At 30.4% G+C, this 21,823-nt stretch overlaps 4 protein-coding genes across 5 annotated transcripts; 3 read left to right on the top strand and 1 right to left on the bottom strand.

The window, feature by feature from the left end:
* Window positions 1-1,310: 1,310 nt before the first annotated feature.
* On the top strand, window positions 1,311-2,642 carry LOC101509248 (uncharacterized). The gene has a single exon (XM_004491112.4). It carries the CDS (start codon window positions 1,457-1,459, stop codon window positions 2,513-2,515), a length of 1,059 nt encoding a protein of 352 aa, XP_004491169.1. The 5' UTR covers window positions 1,311-1,456; the 3' UTR covers window positions 2,516-2,642.
* Window positions 2,643-4,404: 1,762 nt separating this feature from the next.
* On the top strand, window positions 4,405-9,081 carry LOC101508727 (protein FAR1-RELATED SEQUENCE 3). The gene is made up of 5 exons (XM_004491110.4): window positions 4,405-6,967; window positions 7,079-7,168; window positions 7,414-7,563; window positions 8,209-8,322; window positions 8,640-9,081. Exons 1-5 carry the CDS (start codon window positions 4,556-4,558, stop codon window positions 8,682-8,684), a joined length of 2,811 nt encoding a protein of 936 aa, XP_004491167.1. The 5' UTR covers window positions 4,405-4,555; the 3' UTR covers window positions 8,685-9,081.
* A 143-nt stretch (window positions 9,082-9,224) lies between these two features.
* On the bottom strand, window positions 9,225-10,990 carry UGT92G3 (UDP-glycosyltransferase 92A1). Its single transcript, XM_004491109.4, has one exon. It carries the CDS (start codon window positions 10,885-10,887, stop codon window positions 9,403-9,405), a length of 1,485 nt encoding a protein of 494 aa, XP_004491166.1. The 5' UTR covers window positions 10,888-10,990; the 3' UTR covers window positions 9,225-9,402.
* A 7,426-nt stretch (window positions 10,991-18,416) lies between these two features.
* Window positions 18,417-21,804, top strand: LOC101508101 (very-long-chain enoyl-CoA reductase-like). 2 transcript variants are annotated; one of them, NM_001278955.1, is given in 7 exon segments: window positions 18,417-18,445; window positions 18,881-19,033; window positions 19,266-19,305; window positions 20,056-20,498; window positions 20,501-20,511; window positions 20,513-20,807; window positions 21,458-21,804. In NM_001278955.1, coding segments are annotated over 6 exon segments (927 nt in total). In that variant the 5' UTR covers window positions 18,417-18,445; window positions 18,881-18,964; the 3' UTR covers window positions 21,527-21,804.
* The last annotated feature ends 19 nt before the right edge of the window (window positions 21,805-21,823 follow it).

The raw sequence follows: 21,823 nt of genomic DNA, 5'->3' as shown, positions 1-21,823 counted from the left end.
TTTTTATTATAAATGGATGATTTATGATCAATTTTTGATTCAAAATAATTCTTATTTATCTTTATTTATTTATTATATTTTATTTAAATAAGTGATTTTTGCAATGTTGTTTTTCAATTTTGTTTATTTTGTTATCTTAGTGTGGCATTGTGTTTATTTGTCGTCGTATTGTAGTGTTCTTTGGTTCAGATTAATAAATTAGCTCCAATCAGTAGTGTAAATACAGTTAATGATTTTAGTGTCATCAATATTACAACTCAAGAGGTACAAGTATTTCGAACCCCTCAAATTTGTCATATTTATAAGTTTTGTCACACTTATAAACATTCTAATATTTTATATTATTAACATGGATGTTGTAAGTTTGTTCATAGATTTATCTTCTTCGTTTTTTTAGCGATTTTAAATTATAATATTATCGATCGATGCAATTTCTATCGAGTTGAATAAATAAATATTGTTTTAAAGTAAAAGAAAAAGTTATACACCTTCAATATAATAATTTTTTTATACTGAATCACAATTATCAAATATTTAAAAATATTTGACTTGTAAGTCAATTAGTTTTAAAGTAGTAAAAATAAATCGTGTGTATTGATAGTTTTAACTCAAAAAAGCAATTTTTATTTCAGTTATCCCTTTAGAAAAAGAAACATTTTATTTATAATAATATGATAATATGATAAATACATGTGGAGTACATCAATTATAATATAAAATTTGTAAACGGTGAGAAGTCTAGCGAGAGTATGGGATCATATAAATGTTATGTAGCATTTACTATTTATAAATTATTTTTAGTTTTAAATCCTAAGAAACATACAATAATTTTATGTTGTTTATAATGTTATGTTGTTTTAAAATGATCAAGAGAAACAGGAAAATATATTTGTGAAGTATATCGATATAGTTTTATTAAATTTCAGCAGACATAAATTTAATGTTAAGCTAAATTTTATTAATGGTTCTTTAATTTTATGTATCTGTCAATGAAAAATCATATAATACGACGACATTTTTATTAATTAATATATGAAAACAGAACAAATTATTGATGATCGATATATTTTCACACATGAATAAAAATGAAAGCGACTCTTGCAAAAATGAAAGTCTAAAGTGGTTATTGTTAAAATTCTTACAAACTAAACTAATGATGTACAAGAACTGCATAAAACCAAGAAAAATATCTTAAAAGTATTCAACACATATATTATACAACATTATAGTATTTGATTAGAAGTTTGCTATGAATAATACATAACTTAACAACAAAATATATTTTAAGATGAGAGTATCCACTCAATTTTCTTGGTAACAATTTAATAAAAATGTCAACAAAAATTAAGATCCTAATTTTTCTCCATACCTTACGCTCATTCTCTCTCACATAACATTTACATCAAAATTAATTGTTACAACATTTCCTCTAAAAAAAACTCATTTCACAAACACAATGTCCGACGACGAAACCACCGCCTCCACCACTCCCACCTCCACTCCAACCGTCACATTCACCCCTAACACCACCGAAAAAATCCAATCCGCAATCAAATCCCTTTCCTCCATCATCACCACCATTCCCTCCACCACTACCAACTCTCTCTCAATCCTCAACGACACCAAAACCTATTCCCAAATCGCCACTCTCCTCCGTCAACCTAACTCCGGCGCCGGCGACAACAATCTCTGCCGTTGGCTCTACGACACTTTCCAATCAAACGTCTCCGATCTCCAACTCATCGTCCTCCACTTCCTCCCTGTAATCGCCGGCGTTTACCTCTCACGCGTCGCCGATCGAAAACCGCAAGCCGGCTTCGAAGCCGTTCTTTTAGCCCTATACGCGCATGAAACAACCTCACGCGCCGGCGAGGCTGTTACGATTACAATCCCTGACATATCACACCCTAGCGTGTATCATGAATCGAAAGTAGTAATAAATAAAAACAATTCCACTGAACTAAACGTCGTCGTTGTGTCACCTTTGCTTGAACCACACGGCACCGTTAGATCCACTAGAAGAGCTCGAATCGTAGCCGTTGCTTTTGAGTTATTTTATAGCAAAATCTCACAAATACCAATTTCATCTAAAATTGATTTTTGTAAGTTTTGTAAAATTTGGGCGGGTCAAAATGGTGACATGTACACTAATTTCGAAGAGGAAAAAGAAGATGAAGATGATGATGAAGAAAATGACGATGAAAATGAGGAAGTTGTTGAAGAAGGAGAAAGTAATGAAGAGTTTGTTAAAAAAGGGAGGGTACCTATGCCTTGGGAATTGTTGCAAGCAATTTTGAGAATTTTGGGACATTGTTTGTTGGGTCCTAATAATAAGGATACAATGTTGTTTGAGACAGCAAGTGAGACTTGTAGGTGTTTGTTTGCAAGGGCAATGCATGATGTTAATCCTAAAGCAATTTTGGCTATGAGAAGCTTGTTGAGGCTTTCTAAAAATGTTGTAGTTGATGATTTTGATCCAACTGAACTACCCAAAACCGATGTTATTACTCTTTAGGGTGTTTTCATTATTATTTTTTGTATATTATTTTACTTTAGTGTTTTGTGATTTTTTATCTTAACTTTAATATTTGTGTGGATGCTTCTAATTGAACAAGTTAATTTAATGGAATTTTATTTTGACGAGAATATATATAATTGAGTTTAAGTTTTAGAGTGACGACATTATGAGTCTGTCAAAATTTATTTCGTAGATAATGATTTAGAATTATTTTAGATCTTTAAATTACTCAACTTTATTCTTTAAAAAATTTTTATTTTAAATATCATATATTTCTCATAGTTAAACTTAAGAGTATATTAGCACCTTCCATAGATGAATATTGTTTCAATCATTAGTCACTTACATGCATATACAACTAGCTTACTACTCCATCTTTCTCATACTAATCTTTAATGTAGAATAATTTGAGAGAAAAATAAATATAAATAAGACATGTTATATAAGAGAAACAAACTAAATATCTAAAAATGTTACTTGTATATTTTTATTTTGACATGCAGACCTATTTTCTCAACTCCTTCTAGTATGTATTTTTGTGTCTATTTATATGTTAAAAACAACATTATTAAGAATTTGTGATTTGAAATACAAAAACAGTTACCTATTCAAATAGACAATCATATACATTGTTGTGTGAAATTTAAACTACAATTTTTTACTTTTTACAACATTTTTTTTCCTGTTGTATAAACTTAAAAGTATTGTAGTGTGGATAGATGAACTTCCGGTGTTATTGAAAACAAATAATGCAACAAATGATACACTAGATGCAAGTATAAAGAATTTTAATAACACCAAGTGATTGATTGAGATTCACCGTTTTAAGTGGTAATTATATAATCAAAGTGTTTAAAAAAATGTATTGATTGTGAATTAAAAATTATTTATTTATGTTGTTTTTTACGGCGATAATGAAAATTTAAGATATTCGAAGGAGAATATAAATATTTTTAGTCTATATTATATAGTTTTACGGTTAATCCCCATTGATTGTAAAAAAGTACTTGTTGATTCGATATAATTCAACAGTGTGATGTACGACCTTTCTTTATTTTTCCATACGAAAGTTTTACATAACATGACTTTGGATTTTTAATTTTTTTCACATAATACTTTACATTTTTTTTTTAATTTCTTAATAAATGTCTTAAAAATCACTTTTAATTTTAAATTAATTTTTAAATTCTAATTTAAATATTAATATTATTAAATTAAATATTTTATCTCAAATTCAAATTAAAAAAAATCTAAGTTAATTAGGTCGAATTTAGTATAAAAACATTCAAAATGATTAACAACAGAAATAAATGAAAGGTGGGGTACAGTTTACACTTGATAGATCCTACCTGAATAAAATAAAATTGAATCAAACTCAGATTTTGATTGTTGTTGGGCATAAACGAACACCAACCGTTGGATGCAAATCAAACGGTAGAAAAAACGTGGGTGTAGTTAAAGTGTTTCATATCGAAAACCTATGCTGTGCTGGGACTCTCTCTCTCGCGGTCTCCTCCGACACTGCAACACAACCCAAAACCCTAACTCCTTCCAGAACACCGTCGTTTTGTTCCCGCATTGTTCAATCGCGTGTTTTTCTGCAATCAGAAGATTCCTATATTAATTTACCTCATACCTAGTTTTCATTACTGTAAGTTAGGGTTTTCAATTTCCCATATTAATTTGTACACTCGATTCTGTAATCATTACTGTTTTTATTGAATGATTATAATTATATTATGTTACTACGCATAAGCTTAAATTTTATTTTATTTTGAAGATCATTTTTTGTGGTTTTTTTTATTTGTTTTGCTACATTTATTATTAGGAATATTCGAGGTGAAATTGATTTAACACGCGTGGATAGGAACAATGAATGGTTTTTTGTTGAAGTTTTGGGTAGTGTCATAATCTTCATCAGTTGTGTTGTTTGATTTTGGATTTACATGATGGTACATAGGAAACATTGATTATGCATGCAACTTTTCTATATGATGAACTAGGAACTCAATGATTTAGCAGTGTGAATTGTTTGTAATGGATGTTCATGTGATAAACGTGGGAGAAGGAAGTGGTCATCGAGGTATGGAAAATGGTGGGGATGTTGAACTTGGTGAAGGCGAAGTTAGTAATGCTGGAAACTCGGGATCTCATGTTGAGGATATGGTTTTTGAGCCATATTTGGGTATGGAATTTGATTCTGAAGATTCGGCAAAAACTTTTTATAGTGAGTATGCCAGACGTTCGGGTTTCAGCTCCAAAGCTGGCTTGCACGGTCAGTTTAATGCTGATGGGACAAATATGTTTCGGGAATTCGTGTGTAGCAGGGAAGGTTTAAAAAGAAAGATGACTGAAAGTTGCGGTGCGATGATTAGAATAGAACAAAAGGGTCAAAATAAGTGGGTTGTTGCAAAATTTGTGAAGGAACATAACCATTCCATGGCGGTTCCTGATAAGGTGGATAAACTTCGACCACAGAAGCATTTTTCTAGTGTTGGAAGAACTATGCCTGAAACTTACAAAGGAGTGGGGCTTGTTCCCAGTGGTGTCATGTATATATCTATCGATGGGAATCACGTTTCCTCCGAGAATAGTCAGAAAAGTAGGAATTATCCTGCAGCTGCTGCTGCCAAAACGAGTCATCTGGTTAAAAATGCTACATCGATGACATATACTGTAAGGCAGCCTAATCAAAAGAGGACATTAGGAAAGGATGCTGAGAACCTGCTGGAGTATTTTAAGAAAGTGCAGGCTGAAAACCCTGGTTTCTTCTATGCAATACAACTTGATGAAGATAATCGTATGTCAAATGTGTTTTGGGCAGATGCAAGATCAAGGACAGCTTACAGTCATTTTGGTGATGCTGTTACCCTGGAAACAGCATATAGAGCAAATCAATATAATGTGCCGTTTGCTCCATTCACTGGGATAAATCATCACGGTCAGATGATTTTGTTTGGCTGTGGACTCATTTTTGATGACTCTGAGGCTTCTTTTGGTTGGCTCTGTAAGACATTTCTGGCAGCGATGAACGACCGTCACCCTATCTCTATTACTACTGATCAGAACAGATCCATACAAACAGCAGTTTCACAGGTTTTTCCTCAAGCACGCCACTGTATAAATAAGCGGCATGTCTTGCGTGAAGGCCACAAAAAGTTGGACCATGTATGCCGCATGTATCCAAATTTTCAGTGTGAACTTTATAATTGTATTAACCTGACAGAAACAACTGAGGAGTTTGATTTGTCTTGGAATTCTATCATCGATAAATATCAAATCAGAGGGCATGATTGGCTTCAGTCCTTGTATAGTACTCGTGCTCAATGGGTTCCAGCATATTTTCGTGATTCATTTTTCGCTGTAATATCTCCTTATCAAGGATTCAATGGTTCTTTTTTTGACGGTTTTGTCAACCAGTATACGACATTACCAATGTTCTTTAGGCAGTATGAACTAGCTCTGGAGAGATGGTTTGAAAAGGAAATAGAATTAGATTTTGAGACAATTTGTACTGCACCAGTTCTAAAGACACCCTCACCAATGGAGAATCAGGTTGCTAAGCTTTATACGCGGAAAATATTTTTGAAGTTTCAAGAAGAGCTAGTTGAAACTTTTGCGTACACAGCCAACAGAATCGAAGAGGATGGGGAAAATAGCATATTTAGTGTTGCAAAATTTGAGGATGACCAAAAGTTGTATACTGTTACATTAAAGCAGTCCGAATTGAGAGCTAACTGTAGTTGCCAGATGTTTGAGTATTCAGGAATTCTTTGTAGGCATGTTTTAACTGTTTTCATGGTGTCTAATGTTTTTACTATACCATCCCACTACATCTTAAAACGGTGGACAAGGGATGCAAAAAGCAGTGTTGTGTTGGATGACTGTGCTGGTGAATCACATGGACACGAGTCTTTGACATCACGATATACCAATCTATGCCGGGAAGCCATTAGATACGCCGAGGAAGGGGCAGTAGCTGTGGAAACTTATGATGCTGCAATGGGTGTTCTTAGAGAAGGTGGAAAGAAAATTGCTGTCACGAAGAGAAGTATTGCCAAAGTTGCACCACCTAATCAACAAGTCAGCGGGAATACTTGCACTGACAAGAAAACCCCTACTTCAACATCAGATACAACTCCTCTGTTATGGCCACTTAACGATGAAACAACAGGGTTTAATCTTAATGATGTCGGTGCTCCTGTCCTACCAGTTGCTGATCTGAATTTACCACAAACAACCCCACCGCCTCATAAGCGAGTTGATGTTGCTGCCCCAGTGTCTCGACAGCGAGTTGATGGTCCATCCCCAGTGCCTCGTAAGCGAGTTGATGGTCCACGCTCAGTGCCTCGTAAGCGTGTTGATGGTCCATCCGCAATGTCTCGTCAGCGAGATGATGGCCCACCCCCAGTGCCTCTTCAGCAAGACGATGGTCCACCTGAAAACACGGTATGTCAAGGAGAACTTAATTTTTGTTATTTTTTTCTTTCTATGTTCTTGGGATTGGAAAAGAATGTGTAGCATTAAGCCAGTCCTTAGTCCTTTGATGCTGTTATGTAGGTGGTTTTTCCATGTCTGAAGTCAATGACATGGGTAATGGAGAACAAAACCTCAACGCCAGGGAATAGAGTAGCCGTTATTAATCTTAAGGTATGCTCACAACAATCTCAACAATGAAAAGATGGCAGTAGTATTCCTGATTTAATTTTAAATTGGTTTAGATACATGTACTTTGCTTGATAAACTTCTGCCACTTGATTGACTATAGCCCTTTTTTGGGTATAAAACACTACTTAACATTCAATAGTGGTAGTGTACTTTGCTTTTATCCTTTCGCAACATTTTAACAAACTATCCGTGAGAATTGTAAGTCATTTAACATATTTCAATTTCAGTTGCAAGATTATAGCAAGAATCCATCAGCAGAATATGAGGTCAAGTTTCATCTCTCGCGAGTTAATGTGGAACCTGTTTTAAAGTCTATGGCTGAAGTTAGCGAACAACTTTCAACAACATCTAGTAAGGTTGCTGTAATAAATCTCAAGGTATGCTATTTTGTTCATTAGACTTATCATTCTTTAATATGTCCTGTCTGTATGCCTTGTAGCTCTATTATTCTAGTACTGCAATGAAACGGACCCACTGATCATTAGATCAATGTATTAAGGGGGTGTAAAACAAAAGGGGAAGTACTTAAATGTTGATTTATATTCGAAAGAATCCGTGTGTGCTGAGGAAGAGATTTTTAACTTTAAATTAGATTGACAACACAGAAAAGGGAACAAATCTAGACTAGTCTATTGTCTTTTAGAAGCTGGTGGTATAGAAAGATTGTTAAGATAAATGTATACGTATACTGGCTATTAATAATGTGTTGAATAAGATGGATTTGCTGTTGAGGGAAATAACTTGTTATCAGGGCAAGACGTTAAATTTGGATTTGATTTCAATATTCTGCAATTGGTTTTCACCAAACTCAACTGATATAAGCAACAGAAAAAGGAATAAATATTGTGCTTCATTCCTTTGCATCCCAAGACCGAATAAATAATTCACATAATGGTTTATTATGGGAGAGATAATGGTACTTCTTGTTTTAATTGTTATTTTACTGGAATGCCACTTTCTGAAAAAGACTTTCTTTACTTTGAATAACTCCAAGTTTGTTGAAATTGTTTAAACCGTTTCAGCATGAGGATGCCCAGACTTCTGGTGAATCTGAAGTTAAGTTTCAAGTGTCCAGGGATGCATTAGGTGCTGTGCTACGATCAATGGCTTATATCCGCGAGCAACTTTCTTGTGCTGTAAGTTTTCCTGTTACCTAAATATGTGTGTCACCAATAGTGCCATTACAAATCAATTTGTTTTAAAAGTAAGGTGTTAGCCATCCAACTATCTTACAACAAAGCTAATTAGTTTTTCATCTAGAATCATCATAATAATCGTGTTAAAATCTAGTCTAGAGTTTTATGTTACAGTTTACATTGTAATTTGAGAGTGCTATATCAGCTTGTATCTATATTGTTACTACAATTCAACTTAGTTTAATCAAAATCTCTTATTTCAATAAACTGCTTTCGTTGTGGATATTAATATCATTTTATATGCAAAAATTTGGCAGGGCGATGCGCACTCCGAACCTGTGTCGAAAAAGCTTCGAAACTAAAAAGTTTTATTTGATACCCAAGTGAATATTTGAGCATGTATCTTTCTGATGGCAGTGTGGTGGTCACTTGATACCCAAATGAATTAGAAAACGTAGTGCTTTTCTTTTGGCCAAAAGCCTCATTCTCTGTAAATTTTTTGTCTAGCATATTTGTACATGTATCATATTGTAGGCAGCAGAATTTTTTTATGGGAAGCATTTAGAAAATCCTCTACCCTGCTTCCATATAGAGGGGGAGGGTCATTCTCCAAATATCCAATTATAATAGGTAGAAATGGGTTCAGGAATATGTCCAAAAACAGAAAAGAAAAAGGAAAGTATAATTATTGCTGAGGGTCATTCTCCATGTTTTAATATTAGAAAAAAAATCCAATGATAATTATTCTGTGTGCGCCAATGGACCATTGCATTTGCCTTCATAACATTATAGAAATCTGATGTTAATAGATTGTTGAGGAGTTTATGTTATGTTTTACTTCAGTAACTTTATTTTGTCCTCAAAGGGGTAATCTAATGATACAGGTTGAGACACTGAATGAGTTTCATGGAAGAGATTCAGTGTTTGATCTTTGATGCTAATAAATCCACCCTCCCTTAACAAATTACTAACCACTAACATTTGCCTACCTTAACAAATTATTAGCCACTAACATTTGCCTATAAAAAAAAAGTAACTTTATTTCTCAACCTCAAATGCAACAATTCATAGATCCATATATTATAAAATGGTTCTAACAAAATCGTCCATTGCTCTCAATGAAGACCCCTTTTCTTCACCTCTCTCTATCGTTGCCTCTCTCATGTGCACTGCAATCTCATTTGCCTTCTCCTTCATCTCCTTTCCTTTCCCTTCTTGATCCATAACTATTCCTATGACCCTCTTCACATCTTCCTTAGAAATCACACTTTCCACAGTTCTTGTCAGCTCCACACTCACTCCCATTTCTTCCACCAACATCTTTGCATTGTATCCTTGCTCTGCTGCAAGTGGCCATCCAATAATTGGCACACCTTGACTAAGACTCTCCAAAACAGAATTCCAACCACAGTGACTCAGAAATGCTCCTGTTGATTTGTGTGAAAGAATCTCCAATTGTGGTCCCCATTTATGAACCAACAAACCTCTTTTGCTAAGCCTCGTTCTCTCTTCAAACCCTTTTGGCAACCATTCTTCCTTGAACTCTCCATTCATGTCAAAGCCAAAAGGTGGCCTAATGACCCAAATAAAAGTTTTCTCGCTCTCTTCCAACCCTTCTGCCAAAGCCATCATTTGTGATGCACTTATTGTGTTCTGTGATCCAAATGAAATGTAAAGAACAGACTTTTCATCTTTCAAATCAAGCCATTCAATGCATTCTTCAAGGGCTATGCCGGATTCTTTTCCGGCCCGGTACTTCGAATTCAAACCCTTTAATGCAGATGATGGAGGAAGAAGAGGTCCAACACTCCAAACAGGAAGTTCAAGATACTTCCTCAAATGTTGCAGCCCAAAAGTTTCAATCTTTTCAACAGTGTTGCAAATCCAACCATCAGATTTCATAGAAAGTGCTATCTGTGGAGGGAAGAATTTTGACCAACTATCACTTCCATCAGCTTGTCTTAGATATCTATGCATCTGAGAGATGTGGAATCTATAGTTTTGAGGGAACCCTTCAACCCAAAACTCATCAGAATCAGTTTTTCTATGAGGTAGATTAGACCAAATAGAGATATAAGCTAAAGTTCCATAAGCACCACAAGTTGTGAATGTTATGTTCTTAGTTCCTAAACACTTTGCAACATTGGTAACCCAACCAAGAAAAACATCTGATATAATGCAAAGTGGAGGGTGACCCTCTTGTTCTGTGATGTTTGATATTAAGGAACTAAATGGAGCTTGAAGGCTTGTTGATGCATGAAAGATTTTGATGATATCAGTAAGAGGAAGTTTTTCTGTGTTTTCAATGTTTGGTGGTAAACCATATTGGCTAGAATTGAAAGGTAGTTCAGCAAGATGGATTGAGATATCATTGTTAGAAAATGTTGTGGAAATTGCTGATTTAAGGTGTTGAATGTTGAGGGGTGTGGAAGCTATTGTGATGGTGTAGATAGTATTTGTTGTTTGTTGGATTTTTCTTGCTAGTGCTAGGAATGGAATTAGATGACCATGTGCCATGAATGGTATCATCACTATGTGTCCTTTCTTCTTTGTAGTTTCTGCCATTGCAGACACTATTTTCTCTTGGTTTAGATTTTAATAACAAGTGTTCAGAATAAAACATATGAGTATAAAGTAAAATCTTGTTTTTTGAAGAATGTATAAAGTAAGGATTTAAGTAAAGTTCTTTTGTACTATCAATTAATTTGTCAATTAATTTCAACGGTTGGATTACATAATAATTAAACTGATAAATTAACATGTTGGCCGGAATATGAGACTAACATTGTTCCACGTCCACCTACACATTTTGTGGATCTAATAAACTTGTCGGTGGTTGTGGGGACACACAAATGTGTATATGGTAATAATATTGTAAAACATAGTAAAAAAATATTTAAAAAATTAATATATACTATCTAAAAGTTTAAATTAAATTAATTAAAACACTGTAATACTTATAATTTAAACTAAAAACCACATCGAACCGATAATAAATAATTATTATATTATAACTAATTAATATGTGTAATACTTATGAACTGTGAAAACCAATATTTCAATAACTTTTCAAATTTTAAAATAGAGAACTTTTTTTCCTATCCAAAAGTCTTTATACATATGAAAATATAATTTTTATGCTAATTAGAAGTAAATTTCTGAAAAAAAAAATATTTACCCATTTAAAATATAATTCTAAATTTATGTGTGATTTTTTATAATTGATAGGATAAAATAAGTTCTTTTAAAATACACATTATAACATAAATAACAGACAAATGTTTGTGTTTCTAATACAAGGCGTGTAGTTATTGGAAGAATGAATCATTTCATGTGTAAACTATATTATAAAATAAAGTGCGATCTTTTATTATTTAAAGAGGTAAAGAAACACGATTATTTTAAAAAAGAAGATGAGATCACTTTACTCTTTCATATCAAAATTATTCATGAGAGAATCTACGAGATTTATTGAGTTAACAACTAAGTGGCCGAAGCTTCAAGTCTGTGACTCAAAATAAGATTAATATATATAATTTGTCATACTAGTGTTCTAAGATTAATAATAAATAAAAATTATAATTTTATTTTGAAAAAAGAAAATTTGAACACATCAAAATTTAAATACACAATTTTTAATACACTTGTAATAAATACAAAATTATATTTAAATCATTTATATATAATTTTAGACGGTATTAAATGAGACACTACTAGTAAATCTATTTATAATTTATTAAAATAAATATCTAAATTTATTTTGTTGTCTTAGCACTCGCCACATGTTTTTTATTTTTGCCACATTATAAATATTCTTAGGTGTCACACTAGAATGACTTCTTTGCTCTCTATTTCTTCTTATTATACATTTTTTTAATAATATTATTATGCATTTTTTATTACTTTTTTATGTCAATCAATTATATTAGTATTTTACGTTATCAATCATCTTTTGCACAATTATTCCACTTAGTGATCAATAATGATTCACTTTTCCTCTCTCCTTCTTCTTATTATGTATTTTTTTATAATATTTTTTTTATAATATGATTAGGCATTTCTCATTACATTTAAATTATGTCAATCAATTATATTTCTCATTACATTTAAATTATGTCAATCAATTACATTTCTCTATTTCTTCTTATTATACATTTTTTTTATAATATTATTATGCATTTCTCATTATTTTTTTATGTCAATCAATTATATTAGTATTTTACGTTATCAATCATCTTTTATACAATTATTCCACTTAGTGATCAATAATGATTCACTTTTCCTCTCTCCTTCTTCTTATGTATTTTTTTATAATTTTTTTGTATAATATGATTAGGCATTTCTCATTACATTTAAATTATGTCAATCAATTATATTTCTCATTACATTTAAATTATGTCAATCAATTACATTTCTCTATTTCTTCTTATTATACATTTTTTTATAATATTATTATGCATTTCTCATTACTTTTTTATGTCAATCAATTATATTAGTATTTTACGTTATCAATCATCTTTTGCACAATTATTCTACTTAGTGATCAATAATGATTCACTTTCCCTCTCTCCTTCTTCTTATTATGTATTTTTTTATAATATTTTTTTATAACATGATTAGGCATTTCTCATTACATTTAAATTATGTCAATCAATTACATTTCTCATTATATTTAAATTATGACAATCAATTACATTTCTCTATTTCTTCTTATTATATATTTTTTTTATAACATTATTATGCATTTCTCATTACTTTTTTATATCAATCAATTATAGTAGTATTTTACGTTATCAATCATCTTTTGCACAATTATTCCACTTAGTGGTCAATAATGATTCACTTTCCCTCACTCCTTCTTCTTATTATGTATTTTTTTATAATATTTTTTTTATAACATGATTAGGCATTTCTCATTACATTTAAATTATGTCAATCAATTACATTTTTGAGTAATATTTCATACTATCAATTCTCCTTTCGCATTCATGCACAATTATTCCACTTGGTGAGTAATGATTCTATACGTTAAAAATTCAACTATTCATTCAATTCAATAAATAAATAAAACCTAACCATTCAACCATATGTATTATCTAAACATGATAGCGCTAATAAATCAGTATAAATTGGTCGTGGCAATCAACAAATTAGGATCTACTTGCAATCTAGACTATATTTTAAATTTGTGTCGTTAGGCAAAGTCATTGTCATTTTAGTCGACAATCGCGGCTATAAAACAGAGTGTGACCTGATAAATCCCCTCCTCCTCAAATCAAATTGTAATGCATAGTTAAAGACAAACATATGAATACAAAATTAGAGTCGAATAAAGAATATTATTTTATTTTTTAGGTAGACTTCCAACTTACGTGAATAAGAGGATAATAGTCGAATGGAGAATATTATTTTATTTTTTAGGTAGACTTCCAACTTTACACAAACAAACCATTACATTCATAATTAAGTAATAGACAACTACTTTGTTATTTTCAATTTTTTTGTGTATCACAATAATTTCAAGCACAATGACTTTTGAAATTGAATTCGGTTTCACAATGTAATTTAAACCAATCAATATTTTCTAATTCGACAATTGTTCATGTCACTCAACCATATGCATTATATATGAGTGTTATTGTAATAAACTTTTTTTTCCTATGAAAAATGTGACATATTTCAACTTTATGTTTAACAATTTTTATAAATTATATATGAATTTGCCACAACTATTATTATATTATACTTATAAAACTTAATTAATCGAACAATATTGATTGTCAACAATATGATCATCTCACTTATGTCCATTCACTTATTGTATGTAAGTTTTTCTCATTAGTTCTCTTATATAACAATAATAGTTAGCTTTAAAAAAAAAATTAGTTACACATTTTTGTTTGCAAACTATTACTATTTCTTAATAGATTCAAACACATCGAAACTAAATTAATTCATATATAATGAAGATCTATATACCTTTAAGGACATTAATTTATATACACTTTTGTATCTCAAAATTTCAAGATACCATAGGAATAAGTTATAAATGTTTTACTCATAATAACATTCTTTAAGAAACCAAATAAGTCATAACATTTCATATTCATTATTTTACGACTAATTTTTTCATTCCCAATATTTTTAATAAAAATATCAAATGAATTTTGCAAATAAATTAATAATCATAATAAATAATTATAATATTATTATTTTATAAAATTAAAATATATATTATATTTGAAAGAAAATACATAAATTTATTAAAAATTATCATAAAATATGAATATATTAAAAATTATTAAAAAAATTACTTTCAATTATTAAAATACACAAATTTATTTAAAATAATCATAAAATATGAATATATTAAAAATTATTTAAAAAATAATGAACAAAAGTTTACGGGACATGTATTCTGAAAATAATATGTTAACACTCAACTTTCAACATTATTTATTTATAACTGAATGCTATTTTTTGTTTTAAAAATTCCTTATTATAATGAAAATTTGAATGTTAAAAAAAAATGAAAAATAAAGTACTGCAAAGACAATTAGTTAAAACCTTTAAGGTATGCATATGTCTCTGGTCTTTGCAATTACAATATTTTATTTATTTATTTTGGTCCTATAAGTGTTTTGTTTGGTTTACATCCCTGCAAATATAGTATTTAGCCCAATTTCTCTTACAAAAACTCCAACGTCGTCAATATGTATTGGTCCTGCCAAGTATTTATGAGAATGCGTAACAAAAATTACACTGACGTGAACTCACCAACCACCCCACACTCCACGTAGATATTGAGACTCCTTCTCCTTCAACACAACAACAACAATTCCATCACCCCCAAATCTTAACAAGAAGACTTTTTTTTGCTGGATTTATAAAAGTTTCCACCACCACAACATTTTTCTTAGATGGATTGAATGAAGTTTCCACCACCAACAACATAACATTAAATTTAGGTGGAGTGATTAAAAACAAAGGAATGCTTCATTTAACAAACAACACTCAAAGAGTAATTGGTCATGCATTTTATTCGATATCAACTTAATAAAGCCAACACAATAGCTAAATTTTCTCAAAATCAAACAATAAAATGGTTAATTTTGAAATTTCAGAATAATATTGTACAATTAGTAACAGAAGACAGATCAATAAGCAAAAATTACCTCTAGTGAGATAATCAATAGAGGAAGAGAGTTGGTTTTGCCTCATTAGAGTTTTTGGGTGACGGGATTGTTGTTGTTGTTGTGTTGAAGGAGGAGGAGTCTTAGTAATATGCATGAGGTGGTTGGTAGATTCAGGACAACGTAGTTTATGTTAGCATTCTTACAAGCACTTGGTGTTGGTGGGACTAAAACATACTGATGATGTTATAGTTTTTGTAACAAAAATTGAACTCAAAGACTATTTTGAGATAAAATTATATTTGCAGGGATGTCAACTAAATAAAAAAACTTATGAATACCAAAATAGAAAAATGGTATAATTGTAAGGACTAAAGATATATTTAAACCAAATTTTAAATACCTAAAACTATATTTAAAGTATATATAAATATTTAATAAAATAAATTACAAACTTCAGACTGTGCTACAATATAGTTCAATATTAACATTTTTTAAAATAAAAAAAATATTAAATATTAAATTATATTTTTAACTTTTTACATCTTATTTTGTTTATTTGTATTTTACATTTTATTTCATCAAATAAATATAAGTACTGTTATGTGCTGAAAAACAAAATGACAATCAAAGTATAAAAATAAAGACAATCATCTAATATTATAAATTATCATACAAATTTAACAAAAAAATTTAAAAAACTAAATTAAATAATTGTAATAAATATGATTTAATCTCATTTTAATTTTCTTAATCATATTTAATTATTATAAATCAATAGAATAATATTTTAAGATAAATATATTTATAATATATAAAATATTACTCGTAAAATTTATTAAATAAATTAATAATTCGCATTTCACGGACCATAATCTAATCAAGCATAAAGTAGGTCATAGTTAGGTAATAAATGCATTGCTATTTGATCAACCAACAACTTCTACTTCTAGGCAAATTAAGCAAGTGATGCAATCTAGTTTGATACACATATTTCACATGGACATGATACAAAGTAGAATTAAGATATAACGAGATTACGATGAAATAAATATTATCACGTCGTCGAATGTTTGATGTCTACCCGATAATAAATAAGATAATATATATCATATATTTAGTATATACAATATCATAACATAATATAAAATATTTTATTTAAATAACAAAATTATTATTGTAAAATATTATTCAAAAAAAATTATCTTACAATAGTTTTTTAAAATATTATATAAATTAAAAAATACAAAACATATAATAAAATAATTTTATATTTAAAAAATTGATTACAACTACTAAATAAAAAATTTCAAACTTTTTAAAATCACAAGTAACCAAATAATTTGATTTTATTTATTGAAAAAATAATTATTTTATTTTATTTGTTAGATAAGAAAAATAAAGATATAATATATATTATATGTAAATAAAAAGTTGTATTTACTAAAAATTAATTTAGTTTTAAATTTTAAATTAATATTTATAGTTTTAAAATTTTGGATAATAATTTATTAGATTATATAAAATAATACCTTTTTTATTAAATCATACATTATTTTGGTTGGATATGTGGGTTAAAAGAGGTTTGTTATGGACAAGTTTATGAGATTTTATAATTTATCTACACTAAATAAAAGTATTAGAGTTCAATTATCATGCATTGTTATTGTAAAATTTTTTATATTGGCACTACATCACTACCATTCATAAAAATGATTTTAGAGATAATTTTGATAAAAGTCAAACAATTTTAATGATTTAACGGTTGTGATTTATCGATACTACATAAACTTTTTATATTGACAATATATATATATATATATATATATATAAGGCGGTGGATATGGTGCAATGGGGTGAGGGGGTGTGAGTTTTAGTTGGGAGTGGATACATAACTTGTTTGAATGGAAGAAAACTTTGATAACATAGTGCACAGTTAAAGATGCATTTCAAATAGATGGCTTTACTAGTTTGGTCAGAATGAACTTTACACTGTTAAAGATCCATATAACTTGTTATCAAATGCATCTCCTTCCTATTCTTTGGTGTGGAATAAGGTGACTCAGTTGAAGAGTGTCTGTTATGTAAAAACTTTTCTTGAATCATCTTCCAACAAAGGATAATTTAATTTTTCGGAGTGTGCTTCATGGTGGTCATAATAATGTGTCACACATTGTGAAGAAGAAGAATCAACTTTAACATTTGTTCTTTTTGAGTCGAAACATTAGATCTATATGAATGACAATTTGACAATGGTTGAGAGTCTAATGTGCTTTATCTAATGATATAGAGTCGCATGTTTATCATTTATGAATGTTAAGTACACACCACAAAAGAGTTCGCTCAACATTTAAAGCTATTTGAATAGTTTGTATTAGATCTATAAAAAAACTGTATAATTCAATTATTTTTTATCAAGTCGAGTTTGATACATCACTTTTGTTTAATAATGTGCAACTCTTTCACGAGTTTGTTAATTCAAAGGTAATTTAACTTACGATTTCAATTCTTGGTGTTTAAATCATTTGGACTATATTATAATTTTTGTTTCAAGAGGCCTAACTTTTGTGGCGTTTGAGTCCGTTTGTGGTGACTCTATATTTTATTGCTTGCATAAAAAATTTTGTTTTTACAATTCCTCAATACACCATGTAATATGAATTGGTTTTAATATTTTCTTTAGCTAATTAAAAAATTATGGGCTCTTTTTTTTTTTTTATCAATAGTAAACATATGATATGTGTTGAATTTATTTTTGTGTTGAAATTTGAATGATATAGTTGAAATAAATGACCAGCCTAAATGGTTAGTTGTCCTACCCTAACTATATCCCATTAATGCATACATATGCTTTGGCCTCATCTAGTATTACTAACCACACCTCACATTATTTTATCCTTCCCATCTTAAATATTTCATTTTTCTCTCCAAATTATTAAACCTCCATTTTGTGAGGAACTATCAAAACACACACTCTTCCTACAATTCAGGTAATTGCAATTGTAAATCCCTTTTTTGCTTCTTATTGTTCAATTGAGTCTTCTTAACTAACTTCATATATTGTTTTTGGTACCAAATTTTTTCTGGGTACGTTTGAATACCCTCTTTGGTGATGACCCACATTCTTTGTTATAATCGAAATCCAATTTTCTTCATTAAAGTTTGTATCTTTTACTTTTTCATTCTTACCCATTATTACTTCTTTACAAAAGCTTCGAACTTGCCATGATTCTTCGAAGATTTGATTACTCTGTCGTAGTTTTTGAGAATTTAAATGTGTGATTTTTTTTTTTATGGTTTTATTGCATAATTGTAAATTTGATAGCTTTATATGAAAATCACACTCCTTGCATTTTTTTTTGCTGCTGATGTATATGGGTTTGATTGAATCTGTTTTTGTGATTTTTTTGTTTTTTGGATTTTAGGTTCTACTTCTATTGGATTGGATCTTGAATATAATCATTTAGTGATTTGTAAAGTGTGTTGCTGACACTGTTTGGATTTCAAAGATGAAGCTCACTTTGGTTTCTAGGAGTGGAAGAGAGATTGTTAAAGGTGGCATTCAGCTCAGTGATTCTGTATGTCTTTTTCAAATTTCTTAGCCTTTTCTGTGTGCATATTTTGTTGTGTTTGCTATTGTCATAAAAGTCACAAAAGGGTAATTTTATTTCTTAGGTTGCTAAACAGGAATGAGATTTTATTTATAGAATTTGGAATTTCCTCTTTTTGTGTAGCCTTTCAATTGGGAAATGAGTGATTTGTTTTCTAAAGTAATGATTTATGGCTTATATAATTGTTTCTTTGTCACAGGCTACTGTAGCAGATCTGCAGGAGGCAATTTACAAGCGAAGTAAGTGACAAAACTTTTATGTATACATAAATAAATTACATTTTTTTAGTAATATGATAATATCTGTTCAGAAAAATGACAAAATCAAGTTGGTCTCAGGCTTATGTCTTGATGGGTCTGAGATGTTTCTATATATTGTTTTAGTTATTTCTGTGATGTATTTTGAACTTATGTTATGGTGATAACTGATAGCAGCCTTGTAGTAGGTTCATTGGTTTTTTCCATCCTTACTATTTAGTTTGTAAAAAATATTTATTCTACTGTTCTGTTTAATGATTATAGCAGCCTGTTCTACCAGTGACCGATACATGTCCGATACTAATATTGTAACAAATACTTGATTCTTGATAAATTAGTTTGTATTGCAGTTGTAATTACTTACCAAACAAACTCATTTCTACGCCTTTTCCTTCAATCATGGAATGGCCCATCTGTTATTTCTTATATACTTTCACGTGATTTCTAATGTTGGATGAAACAATACATACAATTTTTATACGTGTCATGCCATACCATACTGTATCAGTATCTAAATTTTCAAACAAAGGTTGTATTCTTATTTGTAATGGTGTGGTATTCGATGACTATACTAGTTCAATTCATTGCATCCAGTTCATATTATTTTATGGCTTTCTTATTCCATCTTAATGGTTCTCTCAAAAGAAACAAAAATAAATGCTTGTCTGTGTATGTATGTCTGTCTTGGATTTCATGGCTCATTAACATGATTCGTATGTTTCGCTTCAACAGTCAAAAAGCATCCATCAAGGCAGCGTTTGACACTTCCTGTCCAACCAGGATCAAAGGAAAGACCTGTTGTTCTTAATTACAAAAAGAGTCTAAATGACTACACGAGTGGAAATTCAGAAACCTTAACCTTAGTATTCAAGGATTTAGGTCCACAAGTTTCTTACCGTACGCTTTTCTTCTTCGAGTACTTGGGACCTTTGCTTCTCTATCCAGTCTTCTATTACTTACCTGTCTACCAGTATTTTGGCTACAAAGGTGAACGTGTCATCCAACCGGTGCAGACATATGCCTTGTACTATTGGTGTTTCCATTACGCCAAACGAATTCTGGAAACATTTTTTGTGCATCGCTTCAGCCATGCAACCTCGCCCCTTTCCAACGTCTTCCGCAACTGTGCTTATTACTGGTGCTTTGGTTCTTATATTGCTTATTATGTGAACCATCCATTATATACCCCAGTAAGTGACCTTCAAATGAAGATCGGGTTCGGGTTTGGGATACTTTGTCAAGTTTCAAACTTCTATTGCCATATTATACTGAGGAATCTTCGCGGACCAGCTGGAGAAGGTGGGTATCAAATCCCACGTGGCTTTCTCTTCAATATCGTTACTTGTGCAAATTATACAACAGAAATCTACCAGTGGTTGGGCTTCAACATTGCAACGCAAACCATTGCCGGTTATTTATTTCTCGCGGTTGCTACTTTTATCATGACCAACTGGGCTCTTGCAAAGCACAGGCGCTTGAAGAAGGTCTGTCTTCTTACCTTTTCTTTTTCAGTTCACTAATTCAGTATAGAGTGTCTCTATCTTATATAAAAATATATTGGCATGAGTGAAGATATTTACGGTCCACATGAAAGCTTTCTTTCAAAGGATACTTTATAAAAATATTAGAAAGTAGTTTTAAGTGTGCATATGATATGGCTAAAACTGTTTGCTTTTAGGGTTCATCACTTTCTGACAAAAATTCCAATTTTTATTTTATATGTGAGTGGCTGGAATGACATTTTAATTGTGATAGAAAGAAGATGAAAGCTAACGAGAGAATGCATTTTTGAAAACACAGGAAACAATGTTTTGAAATTTTCCAGAATTTTCAAAAGTTTTCAATATATTTTAAAATTTTATAATGTCTTCTCTAATGTTTATTTTATAAGTGGAAATGAAAATAGGAAACACCAGAAGTAAATTAGCCTGTAAATTTTGAAAGTTTTGTAGGTAACTTGATTATTCAATTCACATGATGTTACTTCTTTCTACTGCAACACTGACATTTGTATAGGATGAATTGAAACCATATTAAATGACAAATAGTATAAATTGAACCAATACTGTTAATCTTTTGGTCTCTTTGCATATTTTAATGTGTATCTTCCATCTTGTCTTTGATTTACCTGCAGTTATTTGATGGAAAGGAAGGGAGACCGAGGTATCCACGTCGGTGGGTGATATTGCCCCCATTCCTGTAGAAGGCTGTGCTGCTGATATGATTAAGGTCACCAACCACTCTGTGATCACAGGCTTCTGAGATTTAGAATTGTAGCATAATGAATTTTTAGTTAATTATTATTCGTATTTTATAAGATATGAATTTAAATGTCTTTGGATGTTTTTCCTATGAAGTTTATTTCCATGTTATTGAAGTTGTTTTTATTAGATATTTGTAATAGTTTCTCAATTATCATAATGTGGATTATTGTTTCTTATGAATCTTCATCTTGCATTGATTGTGTTTGATGTTATTAAAGTTACTCTTGATACTAAAG

The sequence above is a fragment of the Cicer arietinum genome, chromosome 2 (genome assembly GCF_000331145.2).
Source record: "Cicer arietinum cultivar CDC Frontier isolate Library 1 chromosome 2, Cicar.CDCFrontier_v2.0, whole genome shotgun sequence".
Classification (NCBI taxonomy): Eukaryota; Viridiplantae; Streptophyta; class Magnoliopsida; order Fabales; family Fabaceae; genus Cicer; species Cicer arietinum.
The sequence above is the reverse complement of the archived record's forward strand: the minus strand, read 5'-3'. Positions and strand labels throughout refer to the sequence as shown.

Coding starts and splice junctions, on each gene's coding strand:
- LOC101509248 (XM_004491112.4), top strand. CDS start 1,457: ATGTCCGACGACGAAACCACCGCCTCCACCACTCCCACCTCCACTCCA.
- LOC101508727 (XM_004491110.4), top strand. CDS start 4,556: ATGGATGTTCATGTGATAAACGTGGGAGAAGGAAGTGGTCATCGAGGT. Junction 6,968..7,078: donor ATGGTCCACCTGAAAACACG/GTATGTCAAGGA, acceptor GCTGTTATGTAG/GTGGTTTTTCCATGTCTGAA. Junction 7,169..7,413: donor TAGCCGTTATTAATCTTAAG/GTATGCTCACAA, acceptor TTTCAATTTCAG/TTGCAAGATTATAGCAAGAA.
- UGT92G3 (XM_004491109.4), bottom strand. CDS start 10,887: ATGGCAGAAACTACAAAGAAGAAAGGACACATAGTGATGATACCATTC.
- LOC101508101 (XM_027331553.2), top strand. CDS start 18,965: ATGAAGCTCACTTTGGTTTCTAGGAGTGGAAGAGAGATTGTTAAAGGT. Junction 19,306..20,055: donor GGAGGCAATTTACAAGCGAA/GTAAGTGACAAA, acceptor TCGCTTCAACAG/TCAAAAAGCATCCATCAAGG. Junction 20,808..21,457: donor AGCACAGGCGCTTGAAGAAG/GTCTGTCTTCTT, acceptor ATTTACCTGCAG/TTATTTGATGGAAAGGAAGG.